This window comes from Lithobates pipiens, unplaced genomic scaffold (genome assembly GCF_037356315.1).
Source record: "Lithobates pipiens isolate NorthernLeopardFrog02 unplaced genomic scaffold, aLitPip1_a1.2 Scaffold_8, whole genome shotgun sequence".
Taxonomy (NCBI): domain Eukaryota; kingdom Metazoa; phylum Chordata; class Amphibia; order Anura; family Ranidae; genus Lithobates; species Lithobates pipiens.
Window position 1 is genome coordinate 503924049 of NW_027507903.1, and position 26397 is coordinate 503950445.

General features: G+C 42.0%; 1 protein-coding gene across 1 annotated transcript in view; it reads left to right on the forward strand.

Moving 5' to 3' along the window:
• Positions 1 to 22922, forward strand: part of TMEM178B (transmembrane protein 178B) — a 504253-nt gene extending 481331 nt beyond the window's left edge. The window contains exons 4-5 of the mRNA XM_077469262.1: positions 17442 to 17579; positions 20922 to 22922. Of these exons, the coding sequence (XP_077325388.1) occupies positions 17442 to 17579; positions 20922 to 21172 (389 nt within the window). The 3' untranslated portion in view covers positions 21173 to 22922. The remainder of the gene's footprint in view (positions 1 to 17441; positions 17580 to 20921) is intronic.
• Positions 22923 to 26397: the final 3475 nt, after the last annotated feature.

The following is a 26397-nucleotide window of genomic DNA, read 5'->3' on the forward strand; positions in this document are numbered from 1 at the left end:
TGTCACCAACCCATCAGAGTACCCGAGTACCTGTCACCAACCCATCAGAGTACCCAAGTACCTATCTGCAGCTCATCATGTTACCCGAGTACCTATCTCCAGCCCATGAGAGTACCCGAGTACCTGTCACCAGGCCATTAGAGTACCCGAGTACCTGTCACCAGCCCATTGAATACCGAGTATCTGTCACCAGCCCATTAGAGTTCCCGAGTACCTGTGACCAGCCCATCAGAGTAACCGAGTACCTGTCACCAACCCATCAGAGTACCCAAGTACCTATCTGCAGCTCATCATGTTACCCGAGTACCTATCTCCAGCCCATGAGAGTACCCGAGTACCTGTGACCAGCCCATCAGAGTAACTGAGAACCTGTCACCAACCCTTTAGAGTACCCGAGTACCTATCTGCAGCTCATCATGTTACCCAAGTACCTGTCTCCAGCCCATCAAAGTACCTGAGTACCTATCTGCAGCCCATAAGAGTACCCGAGTACCTATCTGCAGCCCATGCCTCATAGAATATACATTGGGGTGTTTGCTTACCAAAATGGGGTCATTTTGTGGGTAATTCCACTATCCTGGTGCTCAAGGACCTTCAAAAGTGTGATAGGTAGGAATGAAATCAAATGTGTAATTTATGCTCCTAGAACACCTGAAGGTAGTACTACTTCAATGTTGGGCCTCTGTATGTGGCCAGGCTGTGTGTATGTGTAAGTCTCACACATGTGGTATCGCCATACTCAGGATGAGTAGCAGAATGTGTTTTGGGTGTAATTTTTGCTATATACATGCTATGTGTTAGAAATATCTTAAATTGACAACTTTGTGTAAAAAAAAATGCGTTTTCACTTTTTTTCCACATTTTCCAAAAACTTCTGGAAAAAAATGAACCGTTCAAAAGACTAATTTTGCCTCATAGATTATACATTGGGGTGTTTGCTTTCCAAAATGGGGTCATTTTGTGAGCAATTCCATTGTCCTGGTGCTTAATGCTCGTAGAATGCCTGAAGGTGGTACTTCAATGTGTGAAAAAATTACAACTTAAAAAAACTCACCATGCTACTTACTTAATACCTTGAAATGTCTACTTTCTAAAAAGGGGTCATTTGAGGGGTGTTTCTACTTTCCTGACTTGTTAGTGCCTCAAGAAATTATATAGGCCTTCAGTACATCAGATGTGATCAATTTTCAGTGATTTGCACCATAGTTTGTAGACTCTATAACTATCACAAAGACCAAATAATATCCATTAATTTGGGTTATTTTTTACCAAAGATATGTAACATTATAAATTGTGGCCAAAATTTATGAAGAAAAATTACTAATTTGCAAAATTTCACAAAATTGACGATCTTTTTTTATTCAAAGCACAAAAAATAAAAAAAACCACTAGTGATTAAATACAACCAAAAGAAAGCTCTATTTGTGTGAAAAAAAAGGACGCACATTTCATATGGGTACAGTGTTGCATGAGTAATTGTCATTCAAAGTGTGAGAGCGCTGAAAGCTGAAAATTGGTTTGGGTAGGGATACTTTCCACTTGTTCACATGGTTTAATTATTTAAAGATACAGAAAATTGTGATTTTCACGGTGCTTAACATAGACATCAGAAATATTTTTAGAATAAAATTGATATTTTATTGACACAGACACAAGTTTAAACAAACAAATAAAATTTTGAGGTAATTTACACAATTGTTTAAAGCAGTTGGGGTCCGCAAAAACCAATAACGAAGGTAATCGCTGCACATTATCCCAACATGTTTCACCAGTTTAATTATGTTATGCATGCATCACAGTCAAATTTTTGGTCTTTATTCATATATCTTTTATGGGTTTGGCTTGCTTGTCTTTATTTTTGTCTGAAGAGTTAACCTTGTGATCATGTGAGAGAGAAGTCCAGCTGACTCACCTTTATATCCACTGAGAGCATTGTGTCACCTGTAGTGGGCGTACATGATGCCTAATTACACCAATTTACGGTTTTGCCCGCTTCCATATATATGTCTTTATCATTATTTAAAAACGTAGTTATGAATAAGCGCCTGCTATAACGGTGTGAAATGTGTGGTTTTATCCTTGCTGCATGTATTTATTATAACAATAAAGAAATAGTTTTCACTGGAGAGCGGCCATCCAGACCTTTTTGTTCAATTATTGCATAGGAGTTTCTTTTACTGGAACTAAGGTGCCAAACCCAACCCCTGAAAAACAACCCCACACCATAACCCCCCCCCCCCCCCCCACTCCACCAAATGATTTAGACCAGTGCACAAAACAAAGTCATTAAAGACATGGATGAGCGAGTTTGAAGTGGATGAACTCAACTGGCCTACATAGAGTCCTGACCTCAACCCAACCAGATACAACACCTTTGGGATGAATTCCAGCGGAGACTTGAGCCAGGCCTTCTCATCCAACATTAGTGCCTGACCTCACAAATGCACTTCTGGAAGAATGGTCAAACATTCCCATAGACACACTCCTAAACCTTGTGTACAGCCTTCCCAGAAGGGTGGAGAGGGGGCAACTCAATATTGAACCCTACAGACTAATGCCCCGTACACACGACCAGACTTTTCAACATCAAAAGTCTGACGGAATGATTCCGGCAGACTATTCGAACGTGTGTGGGCTGCAGCGGACTTTTGATTTGCAAAAGTCTGACAGACTTTAGAAATGGAACATGTTTCAAATTTTTCCGACAGAACTCCGCCGGACCCAGAAATCCGCTCGTATGTGTGCTAGTCTGACGGACTAAAACCGACGCTAGGGCAGCTATTGGCTACTGGCTATGAACTTCCTTATTCTAGTCCAGTCATACGTCATCACGTTCGAATCCATCGGACTTTGGTGTGATTGTGTGTGGCCAAGTCCGTTCATTCGGAAAGTCCGTCAGAACTCTGTCAGAACTCCGTTGAAAGTCTGCCGGACTTAAGTCCTGTCGTGTGTACGCGGCATAAGAGTGGGATGCCATTAAAGTTTATGTGCGTGTAAAGGCAGGTGTCCCAATACTTTTGACAATATCATGTAGCTCTTCCTGTGTTTGAAGATCTTTGTAGACCTCTTTGAAGAAATCAGACAGGGAATTTGAACTGGCTGAAGTTGCAGCTCAGCAGGAGACAGGAAATAAAAGATGAGAATGCATATTTGCAATTTTACTTGATAGGCATGTCTAGATCAGAAAGTAAACTTTATCTGAACCCGCGAGAAGAAAGAAGTTCTCAGTCTGTACTGATGTTCATTAACATGTAGCCACCAATATCAATGACATTTAAACATCTCTACTTACAGAGAACCAATTGGCTTCACTGCCCTACAGGAGCCGCTGTTGGTGTGTCCTGACTCCTTATATTGAGTCACAATTATTTGAGCTTAGTGTGCGCTGATTTCTGGCCTGATTAAGTTCACATATTACAAATACACCGTAAAAAAACACACACACAGGAATTACTAAATCAAATAATAAATTAAGTATTACCCTAAAATTCCCCCCCCCCCCCCCCATGTCGTCTCCCACATAGCATCATACCCTCCTCTTTTAGTTTGGTGGTCAGATCAGTGCTAATGTTATGACCTCAGTGTCCCTCTCTGCAATATTGTTCTGTTAGCCTAGGCTGATGTGGCAAGGAGGTGTGTCCGTGAACCTGGGAACACAGAAGGTGGGTTGACTTAGCCCTTGTACACACGGTCGGATATTCCGATGGGAAATGTCCGATCGGACCGTGTTGTCGGATAATCCGACTGTGTGTGGGCTCCATCGGACTGTTTCCGTCTGAATATCTGACCGACAAAGTTTTAGAGCTGGGCTATAACATTTTCCGGCAACATGATCCGATAGGACTTTGTCCGATTGTTTGTAGAGAATTCCGATCGAACAAAGTACAACACATGCTCAGATCAAATTCCTAGACCAAAGCTATTGGCTACTAGCCTGAACGTAGTCCCGTCGTAACGAAATTACGTCATCACGTTACGAACGATCGGATTTTCTGACAACTTTGTCCGACGGTGTGTATGCAACACCAGTTTCGGACAAAATCCGCTGGACATAATCCGACGGATTTTGTTGTCGGAATGTCCGACCGTGTTTACAAGGGCTAAGACAGCTGCGCAAATACGATGTGAAAAAAGTATTGCCATTTTATTCTCTAGGGTGTTAGAAAAAAAAACAATATAAAATGTTTGGGGGTTCTATGTAATTTTCTAGCAAAAAAAACAGTTTTAAACATGTAAACACCGAGTCTGAAAAAGAGGCCTGGTCCTTAAGTGGTTAAGATGCTACTTTTCTGAAATTTGAATAAATGAACTATTTGGTAAAGTTTGCACTTGGGTAGAGTTTGCACCTAGGTAGAGTACAACTTTTTGTTGAGATATAAAATTGTAATCCAGTGGATGCTAACTAGCTGGGTACTATTGACAAGAAACGTTATTGTATTACTTGGTGTGCGCCCTATATACCTTATTATCCAATGCAGGATAACAGCATGTCTCCTGGCAATCAGCTAAAACAATACTGCCCAATGCTCCACCCTCCTGCTACCCCCTGAAGTATTTCCTCACTCACCAGCTGGCAGACACCTATGGCTTACTGAAGATCCAAAGACCACAGTCTGGGAATTGCTGGATACGCATGAAGCATGGCTTTTTCAGATGAACATACAGTATTTCTGGGGGTTTTCCCTACACGAAATACTGGTAGTTTAACTGGTGGACGATGTCCTTTGCTTAAAAAAACAAATTGGTGCTGGAAGGTGTCAGCTTTCCATCTAAGAAAGTTGGGAGGTATGAGGGTAAAATCAAATGCCAAATGTGCTTATTACTTTCTAATACAATGTGTAACCCAACGGTCTTGCGCTGGCCTTCCTTGTGCATTGAGCAGGAAATATCCATCTGTCCATCGAGAGCCCGGCGGCGTGTCATGACCTTGCCCGTCTGTCTGTATGCAGTGGGGGGTCTGCAGACTTCTGCTCTCCACCTGCAAGAAGCCAATCAGTGCCAGGCATAGAAGCAGCGGGAAGTCCTGTGTGGCCAGGTGATGCGCAGGGAGCATAATTAGGTGCGACACCGAGCCCGAGAGGGAGTTTCACACGTACAGGAAAAGACAGCCAAAGTCAGCCAGGAGCTCACTTGAACATCAGCTCATCTCTGTGATATTATGCATGTGAACATTGATTTATTGAAGGCCTGGCAGCTAAGTGTGGAAAGCACTAAAGTACGTGATAACATAAAGAATTAGACAACATTGCTTTGCTTTGTTTAATTAGAACAAAATGTTTGATGGATTTTTCTGTCTCCAAGTCTGGTTCGTTGCCAGCTATATTTTAAAGGAATCCTTTGATAAAAGAAATATGTAGGGTTTCCCCTGGTGGATTCTCATTCTGCAAATGCTAGGTGCCTGGCTTACTGTGGAACATAATCACATAATAAGTATACAGAATGGGACTTCTGACTACTGATCTTCATGTTGTTCTAGGACAATGAGTACTCGGAATGGTCAGGGGTGGGTAGTGGGGTCCCCAGGGTTCTGGGCTACAAGTGGAAGTTCCGAGGGTGGTGATAAATGGGGAGTACTCGGAATGCCCAGAGTTCTGTGCTGGGACCAATCCTATTTAATTTGTTCATAAATGACCTGGAGGATGGGGTAAACAGTTCAATCTCTGTATTTGGGGACGATACTAAGCTAAGCAGGGTAATTACTCTTGCGCAGGATGTGGAAACCTTGCAAAAAGATCTGAAAAAATTAATGGGATGGGCAACTACATGGCAAATGAGGTTTAATGTAGAAAAATGTAAAATAATGCATTTGGGTGGCAAAAATATGAATGCAATCTAAACACTGGGGGGAGAACCTCTGGGGGAATCTAGGATGGAAAAGGACCTGGGGGTCCTAGTAGGCTCAGCAATGGCATGCAATGCCAAGCTGCTGCTAACAAAGAAAAGGGGATTAACTCCAGAGATAAAACGATAATTCTCCCACTCTACAAGACTCTGGTCCGGCCGCACCTGGAGTATGCTGTCCAGTTCTGGGCACCAGTCCTCAGGAAGCATGTACTGGAAATGGAGCGAGTACAAAGAAGGGCAACAAAGCTAATAAAGGGACTGGAGTATTAGTTATAAGGAAAGGTTGCGAGCACTGAGCTTATTCTCTCTGGAGAAAAGATGCTTGAGAGGGGAATATGATTTCAATTCACAAATACTGGTGACCCCACAATAGGGATAAAACATTTTCGTGGAAGGGAGTTTAACAAGACACGTGGCCACTCATTAAAATGAGAAGAAAGGCGGTTTAACCTTAAACTACATAGAGGTTCTTTACTGGAAGTGGAATTCCCTTCCACAGGAGGTGGTATCAGCGGGGAGCATCGATAGTTTCAAAAAACTATTAGACAAGCACCTGAACGACCACAACATACAGGGATATACAATATATGTAATATTAGACTGACATATAATCACACACAAAGGTTCAACTTGATGGACTTGTGTCTTTTTTCAACCCCACCTTCTATGCAACTATGTAACTCAAAAAGTATTGAAGAGGGTCACCATACATAAGGTCGGCAATGACTGCCCTATATCATTTCATGATGCATTTACTTTGAAGTGTGACCAGGGAAAATTAAAAACAAATAGGGCTTCAGAAAGTAAGACCAAAAAATATAACAACTCTGGCTTCAATATTCCCCTCTTTTCTGGTCCTGTTCCCCACAGTAACTGCTTTCCAAATCTACATATACACTAGGTACCCAGTGTCATTAAAACTCAGAAAACTTAGGAAATCTTGCAAGGCTTCATGGACCTGAAGGGGCATTACCACATGGAGCTGTAGTCATATACAATGATCCATGGAACAATGTTAACCGGTTCCCGACCAGCGCACACCGATGTACGTCGGCAGAATGGCACGGGCAGGCATATTGGCGTACAGGTACGTCCAATCTTCAATGCCGCCCTGCCATCGCGAGCGCACCGCCGGCGGCGCGCTCGCATGCCGGTCAGGACCCCCGTGAGTCTGGTCGCGGGTCCCATGGACTCGATCGCCGCAGGCATACCCGCGATCGTCTCACGGGACGGCTGAATGGAGAAGTGCCGTTGTAAACAGCATTTCTCCATTCTGCCTAGCAACTAGTGACGCTGATCTCTGCTCCATGTGATTGGAGCAGAGATGAAAGCCCAGCCCCCCCACAGTTAGTAACACACCCCTAGGAACACTTAACCCCTACACTGCCACCCACTGGTTAACCCCTTCACTGCCAGTGTCATTTACACAGGAATCGCTGCATTTATATAGCAGTGATTGCTGTATAACTGACAATGGTCCCAAAAATGTGTCAAAAATGTCCGATGTGTCCGCCATAATGTCGCAGTCACAATAAAAATCACTGATCTCTGCCATTACTAGTAAAAAAAAAATAATAAAAAATTATTAATAAAAATGCCATAAAAATATCCCCTATTTTGTAAACGCAATAACTTTTGCGCAAACCAATCAATAATCGCTTATTGTGATTTTTTTTACCAAAAATATGTAGAAGAATAGGTATCGGCCTAAACTGGGGGAAAAAAATGTTTTTAATATTTTTTGGGGGGATATTTACTATTTTTGTTTATAGCGCAAAAAATAAAAACTGCAGGGGTGATCAAATACCACCAAAAGAAAGCTCTATTTGTGGGAAAAAAAGGATTTCAATTTTGTTTGGGAGCCACGTCGCACGACCGCGCAATTGTCAGTTAAAGCGACGCAGTGCCGAATCGCAAAAAGTGGTCTGGTCTTTGACCAGCAAAATGGTCCGGTCTGTAAGTGGTTAATATCATCAAGTCAGCAGTGCTGTCTGTATCATTTAGAGCTTATAGAATAGGTGAGGAGTATCCTGTGCTTCATGTGACCAGCCTGAAGGCACACCCCCACTGAGTCAGACCTATAGCTCCACAATCAGTAAAGCTTATGCTTCCTGCTAATTGGTGAGCTTGAGCCCAAGCTCATCAGGGAACATGTTGAACCTCTGCAGAGAGACTACTGCTTCCACAAAAAGAAGGGCCCTTCTTTGGAGAATGCCATCAACGTGTAGACTTTTCTACTCCAGCTGTGGCTGCTTTCTGAAGAAAATAAACTGTAAGCCCTTGTACACACGGTCGGACATTCCGACAACCAAATCTGTTGGATTTTGTCCGACGGATTTTGTCCGAAACTGTTGCATACACACAGTCGGACAAAGTTGTCAGAAAATCCGATCGTACTTAACGTGATGACGTTATTTCGTTAGCCAATAGCTTTGGTCTAGGAATTTGATCTGAGCACGCGTGGCACTTTGTCCGATCAGAATTATCTACACATGATTGGACAAAGTCCGATCGGATCATGTTGTCGGAAAATTTTATAGCCCAGCTGGAAAACTTGGTCCGTCGGATACTCCGACAGAAACAGTCCGATGGAGCCCACACACTGTCGGATTATCCGACAACACGGTCCTATCGGACATTGTCCATCAGACTTTGCACAACTTTTTTATGCTCCTAGAATGTACAACTTATATAAAATTAAAGTTCAATTGGACAGTAAAGTGACCCTGTCACCAGCTTTAAACAATTACAAATCAAAGCACAGAAAATCAAGTTTTTTAAATGCTTACCTTTCAATGATTTTCCTTTCCATAAGTAATTTATTTTATTTATAAAGTACCTTTTAACTTGGCATTCAGGAGAGTCAAATCCCTAGCCCAGCCCTCTCCCTCTTTGCACATCATAGCCCTCTCTTCTTCTGTGAGTGTCTGATTACTGCCTGTCCTGGTCCAGCTTCTCTGCCCCTGCCCTTACCTTATTTAATGTAGCTGCTGGGAAAGGATAAAAGTTATAGAATATAGAAAACTATAAAGCAGGGGCGGACTGACCATTCGCCCACTCGGGCACTGCCCGAGGGCCCCGGGCCACTAGGGGGCCCCATCAGGGTTGCCAGCCTCAGTAAAATCAGGGACAGTATGTAAAAATCTGTGTTTTTGTTTACATCTGTTTCTGAAATGTCCCTTACCGACATCCTTTTGGTCTAAAAATCCCAGAGATTATTGCTGCCCCACCTCTCCAGTACCTTCTCAGCCAATAGAAACATGTCTGTGTATACTGTGTGTACATGTATGTGTATACTGTGTGATTGTATACTGTGTGTGTGTATACGGTGTGGCCCCATAATCTCTGATTGCCTAGGGGCTCCATAATCTCCTGTTGCCCAGGGGCCCCATGAGTGGTCAGTCCGCCCCTGCTATAAAGTGTCATCTGAGTGACAGCTCACATCCAAGATGGTGGAGCCCATCAACAGTCTCAAGGCTTTTGGGTGTCTACATAAGGAAGGCTTTTATAGGTAAAGAATGTACATAAAATACATTAAATGCACATATAGTCTTTTGTGAAGATTTTTGTTGACTTTAATGGTCTGTTTACAGGGTCTGTATAAGATGATTACATATAAAACAAAAAAAAAATATAGCTCGCCTTGAAATAAAGCGACTCAAGTAAAATGAATTTTGATTGGCTGCTTTTGGGTTGATTCACACATTCTCATTGTCCTTCATTCTGATTAATGCAATAAGCCTGTAAATAGCCTATTCGCCATGGGATGAGGATGGCCCATTTGCTGTCAGGCCTTCATGAACGGCACCAGAGGAGAGCACCTTCCTGTCTTCAACTACTGATCTGCCTTGTCATGCTGCGCTCTACGTGTACACTTGACCCCTCCCCGCTTCTTCTCTCTGAAATATGCAGATGCGTGTCACGAAACGTCAGCTCCCCGCTGTTTTTAATTTGAAGAGGTGGTTGATCAGGTCAGGTGCACACTCGGAAAAATGCAGAGATTCTGCTGAGGTTTTCTAAACACAAAATTCCACCCCCCGATTCCTGCCGCGTTTAGGGCACATCTGTTATGCTGCTTTTTTTTTTTTTTTTTTTTTTACAGTCTTCGGGAGAAATGATTTAGACAGCTGAATGTTAATTGATTGTATTGCAATATAGGATGATGAGCAAGAGACAAGTGGCAGGTATTGTACAAAACTGATTTAAAGAGCATAAAGAATAAAAAGGGATGCTCGTTAAAAGAAAATACCACCAACAATAATGAGATTTTTTGGTAATAAGTAGATCTCATGGGCAAAGGATAAGGGGGCATTTTACCTCCTCCCCTCCCCTGCGACATATACTCATCTTTTGGCACTCCGTTTAGCAGCTGGAAGCAAAGTGAAATACTTTTTATTATCTGTAAGTATGTGACTCACTCACCCATGCCCATATCACAGAGCTTAGGTACCTTAGGACTTGGCCACCACTGTCATATGGGGCCAGAGAAGAAGTTGATGTCTCTGTGTAAGTTCTGATAGGTCGGTTTGGAGTCACAGAAGCCTAATGGTGCATGAGTTAGAAAATGAAGGTGTTTGCTGCTGGGGATAAGGGGAACTAAGTGACCCTTGCATGGATAAAGAAGAGGATCACTTTCAACTGAATTTGTATTTTGCCCTCCAACAGGACCACTTACCTGGCCACCTTAACCCTGTCTATAGACACGCATTTCCTCCATTCACGCAGTACATTCAGGTAAGGGGAGCCTGTGATTCTCTCCATTTCCTAACACATTGCAGGATTGGATGCCTGCGTTTGGGTGAAAATGAAACAATTAAGAGAACCTGTTTCCTTGCATTACATGGACAAAGCATAGGTTTTATTTTAAAATGATGGAAAGGTCCTTTCCACAGCTACTTTTACTGGGAAATGGTGGTGCAACATGTACAGAAATTACCTGCCTTAAATCTGATACTGTGGTAGCCATGGAGTTGATGAGGTGTATCATTTTTCATAAAGCTTGACCTTTTTTAATTAAAAAGTCCTTCTTGAGTTCTTTTGCTATGGCTGAGATGATGTCTTTAGTCTACTGCAGGAGGAAGCATTTCCCTACATTTCCCTGTTCTCTCCCCCAGGGATAAGGCTGCAACACTGTAAGTTGATCAAACTATATATATATATATATATATATATATATATATATATATATATATATATATAGATAGATAGATAGATAGATATATACACTACCGTTCAAAAGTTTGGGGTCACCCAAACAATTTTGTGTTTTCCATGAAAAGTCACACTTATTCACCACCATACGTTGTGAAATGAATAGAAAATAGAGTCAAGACATGGACAAGGTTAGAAATAATGATTTGTATTTGAAATAACATTGTTTTTACATCAAACTTTGCTTTCGTCAAAGAATCCTCCTTTTGCAGCAATTACAGCATTGCACACCTTTGGCATTCTAGCTGTTAATTTATTGAGGTAAGCTGGAGAAATTGCACCCCACGCTTCTAGAAGCAGCTCCCACAAGTTGGATTGGTTGGATGGGCACTTCTGGCGTACCATACGGTCAAGCTGCTCCCACAACAGCTCAATGGGGTTCAGATCTGGTGACTGTGCTGGCCACTCCATTACCGATAGAATACCAGCTGCCTGCTTCTGCTGTAAATAGTTCTTGCACAATTTGGAGGTGTGTTTAGGGTCATTGTCCTGTTGTAGGATGAAATTGGCTCCAATCAAGTGCTGTCCACTGGGTATGGCATGGCGTTGCAAAATGGAGTGATAGCCTTCCTTATTCATTTATTTAATGAAGATGCCAGTTGGGGACCTGTGAGGCGCCTGTTTCTCAAACTAGAGACTCTAATGTGCTTATCTTCTTGCTTAGTTGTGCAACGCGGCCTCCCACTTCTTTTTCTACTCTGGTTAGAGCCTGTTTGTGCTGTCCTCTGAAGGGAGTAGTACACACCGTTGTAGGAAATCTTCAATTTCTTTGCAATTTCTCGCATGGAATAGCCTTCATTTCTAAGAACAAGAATAGTTTCAGATGAAAGTTCTCTTTTTCTGGCCATTTTGAGCGTTTAATTGACCCCACAAATGTGATGCTCCAGAAACTCAATCTGCTCACAGGAAGGTCAGTTTTGTAGCTTCTGGAAGGAGCTAGACTGTTTTTAGATGTGTGAACATGATTGCACAAGGGTTTGCTAATCATCAATTAGCCTTCTGAGCAAATGAGCAAACACATTGTACCATTAGAACACTGGAGTGATAGTTGCTGGAAATGGGCCTCTATACACCTATGTAGATATTGCACCAAAAACTAGACATTTGCAGTTAGAATAGTCATTTACCACATTAGCAATGTATAGAGTATATTTTTTTAAAGTTAGGACTAGTTTAAAGTTAGCTTCATTGAAAAGTACAGTGCTTTTCCTTCAAAAATAAGGACATTTCAATGTGACCCCAAACTTTTGAACGGTAGTGTATATATATATATATTATATATATATATATATATATATATATATATATATATATATATATATATATATATATATATATATATATATATGTATATATATATATATATATATATATATATATATATATATATATATATATATATATATATGTATATATATATATATATATATATATATATATATATAATGTTGCACCTTCTAATATTGAATAATCAGTGCTCAAAATTCCTAAGTGCATATGTGAACCATAAACTCCTTTAAAAACTAAGAACAGTCTCTGAAAAGTGTTGCTTGAATTGTGAATCTCTTGAGACATACACTTGCACCACGTGTATTCCTTGTATTATCTTGCTGTTCAGTTCATTAAACAAATTCAGTCACTCCCACCCAGTGGCAGCTGGTGAAGTTTTAGGATGGGGAGCGCAAGACCCGTCCCTCCACATTTGGCCCATCCCACTTCTCATAAGCCACACCCCTTATAGAATCCACATCATATACCAGGCTGCACATTATACACAGGGCTCTGCACATCATATACCAGGCTGCACATTATACACCGGGCTGTGCACATCATATACCAGGTTGCACATTATACACAGGGCTCTGCACATCATATACCAGGCTGCACATTATACACAGAGCTCTGCACATCATATACCAGGCTGCACATTATACACAGGGCTCTGCACATCATATACCAGGCTGTACATTATTCACAGAGCTCTGCACATCATTTACCGGGCTGCACATTATACACAGGGCTCTGCACATCATATAACAGGCTACACATTCTGTGTAGTAGTATGAGATCATACTACGATCGTGGGCCACATGTATGACATTATACTACAATCATGGGTCACAGGTATGACATTATAATACAATCACCAGTCACAGGTATGACATCATACTACAATCATGGGTCACAGGTATGAATTCTCTGAGATCATACAAGATCTGCTGCCCTCCAGCCACCGAAAAAATGTATGAAGTTGATAAGGGGGGGGGGGGGGGTTCATGCTGCCGTCCAACCACCAAAAAAAATGAATGAAGTTGATAAACGGGGTGTGGGGGGTTGTGCTGCCGTGCAACCACCAAAAAAAATTTATGAAGTCGATAAGCGGAGGGGTGGGGGTTGTGCTGCCGTCCAACAGGAGAGGTCAACAATGGCAGCCCACTAATTCTCTCAGAGGAGATTTCCATTCATCGCAGTAGAAAAGTACCCAGTACTAACAGTCCTCCATTGAGAAGAACCTGTACCTACTTTCCTTTCAATGTGCAGCATTTTACTTAGTAGGCTTGCATGTCCTGGAAAACTGTTGAGTACAGAACAACACTTGTACTTCCAGGATCATATGCTTTGCTGCTACTCTTTACTGCAGGCACTAAAACATTTTGTGTGATATGGCAAACCCAGATCAGATATTCTATTCCAACTTTAATGGAACTACAAGGCTCAGTATTACATCAAGGCTGCCATGTCTATGGTCAGCATCCCAAAGGCATTCTGTTTTTTTTGTGTAGCATTATTCCCATATCATCACTTTCAATACTCACAATGAAGTTGATAAGCGGAGGGGGGTGGTTCTGCCGTCCAACTTTCAAAAAAAATGAATGTAGTTGATAAGCGGCAGGGGGGGGGGGGGGGTGGTTGGGGACGACCTCCGAAAAAAGTTCATGAAGTTGATGAGCGGGGGGGTTGGGCTGCTGTCATCTAACCACCAAGAAATTAAATTAATGAAGTCTATGCCGCCGAACATGATGAGCTTACTTGCTGGTCTGACGCTGGACTGAGCAGATGAGTGCCAACGTCACTTCCTTGAGTGATGTCGGTAGCGCTACTCAATGAATCTATCCACTCGCCCGGCCAGTCCATCATGCCGGAAGCTGTGGCGCGATCGACAGAGCAAGTTTTTTTGGGGCAAATGAAGCACCCCATCTGCAATCTCATGATTGGATAGATGTGGCGCTTCATATATTGCACTGCGCCCAACGCCTGGACACATAAGGACATTTAAAAAAAATTTTTTTTTTTAAAGGGACATGTTTAAATAAATGTAAAAAAAATTTTTTTTGGACTGCCTGGAGGGAGGGGGGGGGGGGGGGGGGGGCGCCACCTATGGACGGGCCACCACTGCTCCCACCACCAATGTGCGTGCATTGCCACCTTAAACTTTGGACCTGTATAAAATCAGGTTACCCACTGGGGATCAATTCAGCCTCCACTCAGGTGATGCGATATTCTTCCTTAAAGCGGTTCTTCACCCTAAAGGGGAAGTTCCGCTAATCTGATCCCTCCCCCCCTCCGGTGCCACAATCGACACCTTTCAGGGGGGAGGGGGTGCAGTTACCTGGATAATCCAGGTACCTGCACCCACTTCCGGGTGGACCGCCGCAGACCCCCGCAGATGCCCCGCCCCCCCCCCCCCCGTTGTGTTCTGGGAAACACTCAGTTCCCAGGACACAGCGGGGGACCAGAAGAGACGCGCAGCGCGACTCACGCATGCGCAGTAGGGAACCGGGCAGTGAAGCCGCAATGCTTCATTTCCCGATTCCCTGACAGAGGATGGCGGCGGGGGCAGCAGAGAGACGAGCGATCGCTCGTCATCTGCCGCCGACATCGCTGGACCCTGGGACAGGTAAGTGTGATTTTATTAAAAGTCAGCAGCTGCAATATTAGTAGCTGCTGGCTTTTAATATTTTTTTTTTAGGTGCAGAACCACTTTAATCTCTTAACAGTGGTGATATGTGCAACCCTTTAAGAACTCGGACTGGTTCTCTCCTCCACTCTGCAAGCATGCACACAACATATGGGGGCCCCACATAGTGTAGTACAGGGGTGTCAAACTCAATTTCATTGCGGGCCACATCAGCATTATGGTTGTCCTCAAAGGGCTGGTTGTATCTCTAAGACTATATAATATTATCCAGAGAATAAAATTATCCCCCCCCCCCCCCGGCTGAACCACATCAAATGGTGGGCGTGACCAAATTGCACAATGAGAGAATCTTAATAAATACCAGGAGTGCGTTATGTGTGGAGCTCAGGGATGTACTACAGGGATGTACAGAGTGCAGAATTCAGGGGTGCACTATATACAAAGTGCAGTTTTTAGGGGTGTGCTGTGTACAGTGTGCAGGGTTCAGGTCTCTTTCACAGGTTGTTCACATCTTACTTAAACCTTTCCCCGACTCCAACCTATGCACCACTTTCCTCCACCTCTGCACACATCTCCCTCCACGGCCCTCACCCCCCCTCCCAAAACTTCTGACCCCAAAAAGCTTCATCACAGCTCACCTACCTGGCCTGACTCTTGCACCTACCTGGCAGTGTAGGCTGCTCCACTTCTCTTTCTCACTTGCAGGGATGCGAGGGCCACATGAAATGGCCTGGTGTGCCGAATTTGGCCGACTGGCCTTGTGTTTGAGACGTGGTGTAGTAGATCAAGGAATCACTTTATTTAAATGAACGCATTTACATTAACATATTATAGTAATGACACTTCAATACATAGTGGGGCTGCATCACTTTCGGTTACGTCTCTCAATCATGTCACCCAGCTCCGCCCTACGTGTATCGTCACGGTCACATGACTTCCTCAGGTAGTCATTGTAAGTTTGTAACCTATCACAAGGTGAGAAGCTACAGCTGGCTGCTTAGCTGTGTCAGACATTTGTGTACACAACTAAGAACTGCACAGACACCGGACTTTACATGACTGTGTTATCTCTTACTCAGCATCTCAATCCAGGAAGTAGTGTCCCTGGATGATGCCTTCACATAAAAGATGGCTTTACCCTTCTAAACAGAAAAGCAGATTAGGAAGTTATCAGGGTTGGTGGACTGTGATCTATTTGAGAGGGTGTACTGTAAATATTTGAGTGTTATGATTGGGGCAGCTTCACACTGACCCAATGTGCTTTGCGCAAAGCGCAGGTTAGCTGCGCTTTTGCATAGACTTCCATTGTGTCCTGCGGTTTTGTTGACCTCTTAGCCAAGCACAGCGGGGCAGTGTGGAGCCACCTTTACACATTAGTTAGCCTCCATGCATTTAACATGAAAAAATATCTGATGCTAGGTGCAATTTAATATCTAATCACTGTGGAAGGAAAATATCAGTTTTGCATCTTTACTACAAGATTTATAACATAAACCTTGATTTTAGCAAACCTTATTGAAGATTACTACATGTTTTGGTTTGTAATAGTGCACCCCTTTTCTGTGAGCTTGAGGTATTTTTAAAAAGAGGTCAAAGAGGCAATGGAAAAATTGTCAATTAATGTAGCAAGCTACACCTACATCTGTTTTGCTCACTGATGACTCTTCAGCATAGCTCCCAACTGTCCCTGATTTCGAGGAACTGTCCCCGATTTGAAGCAACATCCCTCTGTCCCTCATTCCTGCTCATTTGTCCCTCATTTTGGTCTGATCTATATAGATTTATATAAAATGCACTTTGTATCTATCAAAAAGTGTTTTCCAGTGCTAAACCTTTCATCTGATTTCTAAATTGCTGCATTTGTAAACTCCAAAAGCCAATATAAAGGAATAGTAGTGGTAAAAAAACACTTGTAGGTTTAACCAATCTTGCTTTTTTGTACAATTCTCCTTTAAGGGGGCGTGGCAGGGGGTGTGTCCTATGCCTGCATACTTTGCTGATAGGTGTCCCTCATTCCCATCTCAAAAAGTTGGGAGGTATGCTTTAGTCTAGCACAGGAAAAGTCAGAAGAGTATATAAATGTATGAGAGTGCCACAGTTTTGTATCAGGTCCATCTTGACAGCAGGTCTGAAGATATAGCCAACATGTTTCAAGGGCTCATGTGCTGACGGTTATTTAGGTATACTGGACAGTGAAAGACATAAACTGAAGATTACAGCGAATACAGCTGACAGTTATTTTTGCAGCAGTCTTTACTAAATGTTCAGGAGTTGTGTTAGCAAACAGATCCAAATGCATTTTGCTTTTTACCACTGCTGTTCAGCCACAGGTTGACATAGAGAAGCACAAAAACACACAACAAAGGGTAAATAAATATGTTTGATGGGTTATTGTGTACCAGTTGTATTTTTTTTGCCAAAAAGATGGAGTTACACATTTTAAATGATCTCATTATTGTTTCCACAGATTTACGCAGAATGACAGCTGGCTTTATGGGCATGGCAGTAGCCATCATCCTGTTTGGATGGATCATTGGCGTGCTGGGGTGCTGCTGGGACAGAGGGCTCATGCAGTATGTTGCAGGTCTACTCTTCCTCATGGGAGGTAAGACACAATGGCTCTTATCCAAGACAAAAAACTGCATTATACACATAATTTAAAAGAGCTATTGAAGCTTATGTAGATCCAGAATTTTATTTTTAAGCATGTTTAGAAACATGTCTCACTGTATACAGTTTTCTTAACCTCTTCACACCGGCCGCATAAATATATGTGGTCCCTAAGTGTTTGGGCCCTCACGCCGAGCGGCCACATATTTGTGGTCCTGTGTAAACCACTTACCGTGCTGAGAGTGCGCTCCCAACATGGTAGCCAGTTACGGGAAAGCTCCTGATGCATAATAGAGATCGGGAGCTTTTCAATCATGTAACTGCTGTGACAGCCAATCACAGCGGTCACATGACCCGAATACCCACCTCCGCCTCCAGATGTTTAGAGCCCTTAAAGGGTCAGGAGTCGGTCGGCGGAAAGGGGTTAAACAAATACTTTTTAGCAAATGTTTCATTTCATGCCTGCCAGTTACAGCATTTCCTATTGCAGTCAGCTCAACAGTCTAATACAGAGGTCTCCAAACTGCTGTTTGCTTGTTTTTATCCAGTCCTTGGGACACAATTTCATTCACTGATCTCAACGATGGGGCACAATTCCTCCCAATGACACCAACAACGGGGCACAATTTATCCTAATGACACCAATGGTGGGGCACAATTCCTCCCAATGACACCAATGATGGGGCACAATTCCTCCTTAAGACACTAATAATTGTGCACAATTTATCCCAATGACACCAATGATGGGGCACAATTCCTCCTTAAGACACTAATAATTGTGCACAATTTATCCCAATGACACCAACGATGGAGCACAATTTATCCCACTGAAACAAACTATAGGGCATTATTTTTTCCCATTGTTGTTGGGACCTTTTTTACTCCTAATACCCATGGTCTGGTCCCCCTAAACTCTGAAGGACAGTAAACTGCCCTTTGTTTAGAAAGTTTGGAGACCCCTGTTCTCATAGAAAGCACACACATAGCAGTTTGTCAGAGCTGCCGCTAATTGTGAGACAGTGGCAGAGCATGCAACAGGACTACATACAGCCATGCATGTTAAAATCTGGTTATATTATGTTCTGTACATCAGGGTCTCCAAACTTTTCAGTACAAAGACAACATTGTATATTTTACAGATATTTGTGAGTCAAACAAATTCATTTTTAAATGCACTAATCAAATTTAAAGAAGAATCAAATTTTTTCAAGGATGCACTATTTTTTCCTCCTGAGCTTCCCTTCCTTATGGAGACCCCTGCTTTAAGTATAATTAAAGGCAAAACTTTTTTTTTTATCTTTGAATAGCGTGGAGAGGGATTAGAATGCCTATCAGTTTTTATTGCTGTCTGTGCTCCCGCTAAAGAGATTCATCCTCTCTATTTGTCCTGTTTATTGTTATCGTTGAAAGTGAAAGTTAACCACTTTCAGACCGGACCAATTTGCTGGTCAAAGACCAGACCACTTTTTGCGATTCGGCACTGCGTCGCTTTAACTGACAATTGCGCGGTCGTGCGATGTGGCTCCCAAACAAAATTGACGTCCTTTTTTTCCCACAAATAGAGCTTTCTTTTGGTGGTATTTGATCACCCCTGCGGTTTTTATTTTTTGCGCTATAAACAAAAATAGAGCGACAATTTTGAAAAAAACGCATTATTTTTTACTTTTTGTTATAATAAATATCCCCCAAAAATATATAAAAAAACATTTTTTTCCCTCAGTTTAGGCCCATACGTATTCTTCTACATATTTTTGGTAAAAAAAATCGCAATAAGCGATTATTGATTGGTTTGCGCAAAAGTTATAGCGTTTACAAAATAGGGATAGTTTTATAGTATTTTTATTAATAATTTTTTATTATTATTTTTTTACTAGTAATGGCGGCGATCAGCGATTTTTATTGTGACTGCGACATTATGGCAGACACATTGGACATTTTTGACACATTTTTGGGACCATTGTCATTTATACAGTAATCACTGCTATATAAATGCAGTGATTCCTGTGTAAATGACACTGGCAGTGAAAGGGTTAACCAGTGGGTGGCTGTGTAGGGGTTAAGTGTTCCTAGGTGAGTGTTACTAACTGTGGGGGGGTTGGGCTTTCATTTAGTGTACACTGATCTCTGCTCCAATCACATGGAGCAGAGATCAGCGTCACTAGTTGCTAGGCAGAATAGACAAATGTTGTTTACACAGCATTTGCTCTATTCGGCCGCTCCGTGAGACGATCGCGGGGATGCCCGCGGCGATCGAGTCCGCGGGTCCCGCGACCGGACTCACGGGGGTCCCGACCAGCGCGGGAGCGCGCCGCCGGCGGCGCGCTCCCGATGGCAGGGCGGCATCGAATATTGGACGTACCTGTACGCCAATATGCCTGCCCGTGCCATTCTGTCGACGTACATCGTCGTGCGCTGGTCGGGAAGTGGTAAAATAAAATTAAAAATTTTGGGTTGTCCCTAGAAAAGTAATAGAGGGGAAATCTTCCAATGAGGACACTAATTTTGGTGGCCTTGGGTCCCCAAGGAATCCCCTTAATTTGCAGGGATTGACTATCACTTTTTGTTTGGCTATGGGACAGAAAGTGAAGAGAAATCTCTGCAATGGGACACAGGTGGCGAAAAAACATTTGCTCTGTCATAAATGAAAAAAAAAAGTTTTGCCTATAGTTCTACTTTAAAATTTTTAGACCACAATCTCCATGGGGAGAGCATATTCAATCAGATAAAAATATAATGGATTGTCTAGGCATGTCCTCACATTTTATAGCTGTTGTTAAAGCTAAAAGAGATTGTACAGTCAGATTGTAATGTGTATTGCCAACTCTACAACTTACCACAGAGCACTGGGTTCATACCAAGGACATTATCTGCATTGAGTTTGTAAACTCTCTTTGTGTTTGTATGAGTTTCCTCAAACATTTCAAAAACTTACTGGTAAATGATTTGGCTTCCTCCTAAAACTGTCCCTAATGTGTATGTATATGTATTTAATTGTTCAGCTAATTTTTACATCTCTTGGAGGCAACTTAGCCAGGATTCCTGGATAAGTCACCTCCACTATGGAATTTTACTCTACAGTACTGGTCAAAGTCAAAATATAATTTTATCGCTGCATCCTCTGTAATGGTCATGGCAAAGGGGTGGAGTTGGTAACTCAGGGGTTTAGATCCCACCACTGGAATTCTTGAGAGATTCTCTAAATTACTCTGTGTTGTTGGCCTGACTGTTTAATGACTATTACATGTTCTCTATTTGGCCTATCTAAACCTATAGAGTATGAATTTTAAAAGGAAATACTAACACTGACCCCCTAATACTTTGCTCTCTCCACTCACAGGCACCTTCTGTATCATTTCACTGTGCACCTGCGTAGCAGGTATCAACTTTGAGCTGTCCCGCTACCCTCGGTTCCTGTACGGTCTACCTGATGACATCAGCCATGGCTATGGATGGTCCATGTTCTGTGCCTGGGGGGGCTTGGGCCTAACTTTAATCTCGGGTTTCTTCTGCACCTTAGCGCCCTCAGTACAGCCTGTCCTGAGGACCAACTGCCCCAAATCCCGCCCTGAGAATGGAACAGTGTGCTAAAAACATATCTATCTAGAGCACAAAAAGAGAAAGGCAGGCCACTCTACCTTTAAACTCACGTGTGGACTACAAATATTTCCTTGTCGCCATTCCTGTTCACGCCTTGTTTGGAGGCCACAGGAGGAGTGATGTCGGCATAGGAGAGTCACTGACTTCAACTCATAGTGATGGTAGATCAAAGACCACATCATGGACTGTGTATATAATCCATCATTAATCAATGCTTTTGTTTTTCCGATCAGGATGCCAGATGGTTCCTGCGCCGGTGTCCTTTGACCATGAACCTTTATTGTTACATTCCCATCTGTCACAATTATTAATTTAAAATCTCAATGTTCTAACCAACCTTACCTAAAAAATGGAAGACTGTTTTGGTAGAACAGCTCTAACATGAACACCACTTTGGAGATCTAACGTGGAAATCATTTCAAAAGAACATCCCTTAGTCAGTTGGTGGAAGAGATTTGAGAAAGAAAAGGAAGGATAAATATTTCATATATTTTTTAATTTGACAAACCCCAAATTTTGCCCCTCTGTTTTATCCCAAATATTGTCAATTAGTAAAATTGACAAACGACATTAAAATTTTGTGTGCTCCATTAAAGCTGACAGAGACGTCTGTGAACAAGGTGAGAAACCAGAAGCCAATTTTCACTCGAACCTCAGCTGCCTTAGCTGCTGCTTGGTGTCTAGGCCGGACAAAAAAACAATGGCAAAAGCACAAGGCCTGACAAAATTGACTGCTGTCTGTGTGTGTGCCAGTTCTGTTCACATTACTGGAACTCTGGTTTTTAGGAATTGCAAAAAAACAAAAACAAAAAAAAACCTCCAGCTTCTTCATAATGTTGGTTTGTTAATACATGAAATGTACAAGCTACTCGGACTCACTGGAGAGGTGATAGAATTTTATAAATCAAATACAAGGTTACAGTCATGGAATTTAACAATGGTGGATGTCAAGGGAGGGTTGTATTAATATTTCTGATAGTGTCAAATGGTACCCAAATTTGTCAAAATATCAACATTAAATTATGATCTGTATGTAAAATTTCTCTAATGGAAAACTGAATTTGATGATTTATGTAGTATCATAATGTTAATGGCTTCATATGGGGATCACAAAACTCAAACAGTTGTTTGTCCCAAACTTTACTTGTTTAGAATTCGCTACTTGAAATAATTCATTCATAAAATGTTTACTCTGATGCAATTATACAGTATTTCTATAGGAAAACAGTCTAGAAAAGCAGGGCAGGTTAAAATTCCAAAGCCAAAATTAAAACATTTTTCATCAAAAATAAATCCACTAAACCTAAAAATATATTGTTGGGTGGAGCATAGTTGTTTACTTCAAATATGTAGATGTCACTGTACCTTATAGTCATGCTTTGAAAAGACGGTGCTTAAATAAAATGTGGATTCTCATGTCATTTCCAAAGGCATGCAAAGCTTCCCCAATACTTCAAATTGCTTTCCAGTAATATTTTCTATAAACACCAGCTGCTCAGCTAAAATACACAGGCTAGGTGTTCTTACCACCCACTGCACACTACTTGATTTATCTCATAGATCGAAAGAAAGGATATTGCAGATGTAATGAGAGGGTGAAGTCACACCCAGCGGCATGAGTTACGAGTCTTGCAGCATCAAGGGAGCAATAGTTTACATGGTACTTTATGGAAAACTGTATTCTCCACACTGCATTGATGTAATCACTGAAAGAATAAATAAAAAAACTTCTAAAAAAAGAGGCATGCACAAGTCTAGCTAAGTCTTGCCCACATCGCCATAAACCATGTGGTTCTAGTGAACCAATCATGGAAACCAATTATAGTTCTCAGTCCTGGTTTGAAATGTCCTGCTATCTATACTGTAGAGTGCAGACTGGCTAAATATAAGCAAGTTGATGTTTGTACTGGCCTAGGGCTCTGATGACTGAAAGCACACAAAAAGAAACGGAGGTTAGCTTGCTTTTCATGGCTACATCAAAAAATATAACATTTCAAAAAGTACAATTACCTTTTAAACAGACCTTGTGACTTCTCAGTTGTTGAATTTCCGGCATGGTAGTTCACTTACAATTTTACTGGAATTATTCTTTAACTGGCTGATTTTGTTACAGACCAAAAATTCAGCTTAGATCACCTTGATACTCATGCCTGCCAATTCAAGCTGCAGCTACATTTGTATGCTCACTTGTCTCAATCTATATGTTATAATTGGAAGCTATGTGCAAGCCATAGTTCAATATGGGTCATTCCAATTTGTATGATGTGAACCAGGAGAGGAGCAGAAACTTAGAAGTTCACAAATCTCTAGTATACTGTGGGTCACTGAACATTGGCTGCGAGTTTTAAGTCTCGGTTCTGTACAAGTGTCTCTTTATAGTTTAAACATTAAATTCTGGGTGCAGCCAGCCTTTCCCATGTATTCAGCCTTGCAAAGTGGTAAAAGGGTTTGTCCAACCAAAAATTTTATTTTAGCTATAGGTAGAGAATTTTGAGCGGACCTGGTTTCTTAAATGGCTTAGCTATTCCAGCAAAATCTCCCTGCCATAATTCCCAGCTCAGAGGAAGCTGTCTCTGAGAACTCGCAGTGGAAGGATCTCCATGCTTCGTCCATTCTGTGATTTGTGCTTCCTCCACCTCTACTGCTGCTGCTTGAATATTCTCTACTAGTTATCAGATCTCCATTCATCAGAGGGGTAGGGGCTCTGTGAATGTGCCTCTACCAGGATCGCCATCTACACAGAGACACAGTGAAAAACAAGGCATAAATCTCCATACACATGAGCAGACTGTTGGGAAACATTTGCCAGTTAAAAAAAAAGTCCTACATTTTGCTTGTGTGTATGTCAGGCTGTCCAACAGAAGCCAACCATTCAGCCGGAATTGTCGGACATGCATGCTGGGAAGCCAGCAAACAGCAACAGAAAACTCCTGATCAGAGCCTTCACCCAATGGCAGAGAGTGCTGATCGGAGTGTTCGGGCGGGGTGGCCATCCCCCTGTCAGAACACAATAGCTTAGCAGTGGAGATCACTGGACTAACCTCACATGGTTAGTACAGTGTCTCCAACCGGAGCTGTCAGTGTCTTTTTTTTTTCTTTTTTTTTTTGCAACCCGTTGGGTTGCACAAACAAAAGCTGTTAGTGTGTAGCCGCTATGGGGGCAAAAGATTTGCTGCAGGGGCAATACTGGTGACTGGTACTTTTCTGTCCATTTACTTTTCTGAGTGCAGCTTCCACAGTACAAACCTTGTTTAAGTCAATCACCTGAAAAAATAGGCAGACAGCTAAATTGAAAGTGTTACTAAACCCATGATCCTGCATTCACTATATCTGGTCTGCCACAGTACATAGAACATGGAAATGCAATTATTTTAGTAAATATAAACTGCTAAATACCTTTTATCATCAGCAGGTAATAGCAGTCTCGTGACTTCTATCAGGGTCCAGCTGAGCATTCGTTAAAGCTTGTAGGAGGCGTTTTCATTCTCCTCTGACTGTCCTATGAGGCTGCATGACTCCTCACCCTCTGTCTGGACAGTGCTGATTGGCCCTGTGCTGATTGTACGTTCCCCCAAAAAAAAACTCTCTAGCAATACACATCAAACTAAGCATGTGCATAGTGCCCTAAAGACTTTGTACTATCAGTAGATGGATTGGGGACAGTAAAATAAAGGGAGGATAAAAAAGACAAGATCAAACAGCCTTTTTACACAATGCGCAGTATTAACCTCTTAGTTTCCACAGTGAGTATAACAAGCATGCTTTACTACATATTCAAACTGATTTTACTGTTGTTGGTTTAGTAAAACTTAAGTAGTCTGATCTACTATTCTGAATACATATTTTTGGGCACTGCCTAATTAGGCAGAGAAGCTATGATTACTATGACAGCCTCAGACACTGCACCTGTAAAAAAAAAAAATAATAATTGTCTGAGCTTCTATATTTCTACCATAACAGGTTCAGTAAAAAAGGGGCAGGAATGCCATAACTAATATAAAAGGATGAAATTCAATCTCAGGCTTTGGCCTAGTGCTGTGAGAGGAAAGGTGAAACAGTAATGCCCTGTACACACAGTCGGAAATTCCAAACGAAAAAGGTACAATCAGATTATGTTGTCGGAAAATCCGATCGTGTGTGGGCTCTATCAGACTTTTTCCGTCTGAAATTACGAAGGAAAAGTTTGAGAGCTGGATCTAAAATTTTCCGACAACAGAATCCGATCAGACTTTTTCCGATAGTTTGTAGAGAATTCCGATGGACAAAGTGCCACGCATGCTCAGATTAAATTACGGGACCAAAGCTATTGTCTACTAGCTTCTATGTAGTCCCGTCGTATGCAACGGACGTCACCTTGTTCCGAACAATTGGATTTTACCGACAAGCTTGTCCGACCGTGTGTATGCAACACAAGTTTTGGCCAAAATCCGTCAGAAAAAATCCAATGGATTTTGTGGTCAGAATGTCTGACCATGTGTACAGGGCATTACAAGCACAGGAGGATGAGGATCCTGGAAAATACTCACTATGACTTGTGCTGTGTTGTCATGGCTCAAATAAGAGAAATTTAAATGTGAATTTGGCAGTTGCAGAACATTTAAGATAGCTACTGATTAACCACCTGAGTTCCTGCCCTGTGTATCTGCATTGCTTCCTCATGTATAGATATGGATTAGGGGACAAATTTTTACCTCCCATTATTTTCCTCTGTGGTAAATAGGTAGGTTGTGACCCATGAATGTTGTGCTTGACCTACAGCCAGGAAGTCCACTACAGATTGAAAGAGAAATTAATCATTTCAGTACATCAAAGCCTAACTCAAACCAAAAAAATATTGTTATAAGTATGGTTAGAGTTAGGAGTATTTACAATTTTTTGCAAGTCATCTATTCCTGTCTGTGACCTCCCAGGGAGATTTTCTCTTATTTCCTGTTCCTATCACTCCCATACAAAGGGGAGTGTTACCTGGGGCAGAAAGGTATAAAATGGTGTTATAAGTTAGCCCTTGTACACACGGTCGGAAATTCCGACGGAAAATGTCCGATCGGACCGTGTTGTCGGATAATCCGAACGTGTGTGGGCTCCATCTGACTTTTTCCGTCGGAATGTCCCACCAACAAAGTTTGAGAGCTGGATATAAAATTTTTCGACAACATGATCCGATCAGACTTTGTCCGATCGTTTGTAGAGAATTCCGATCGGACAAAGTGCCACGC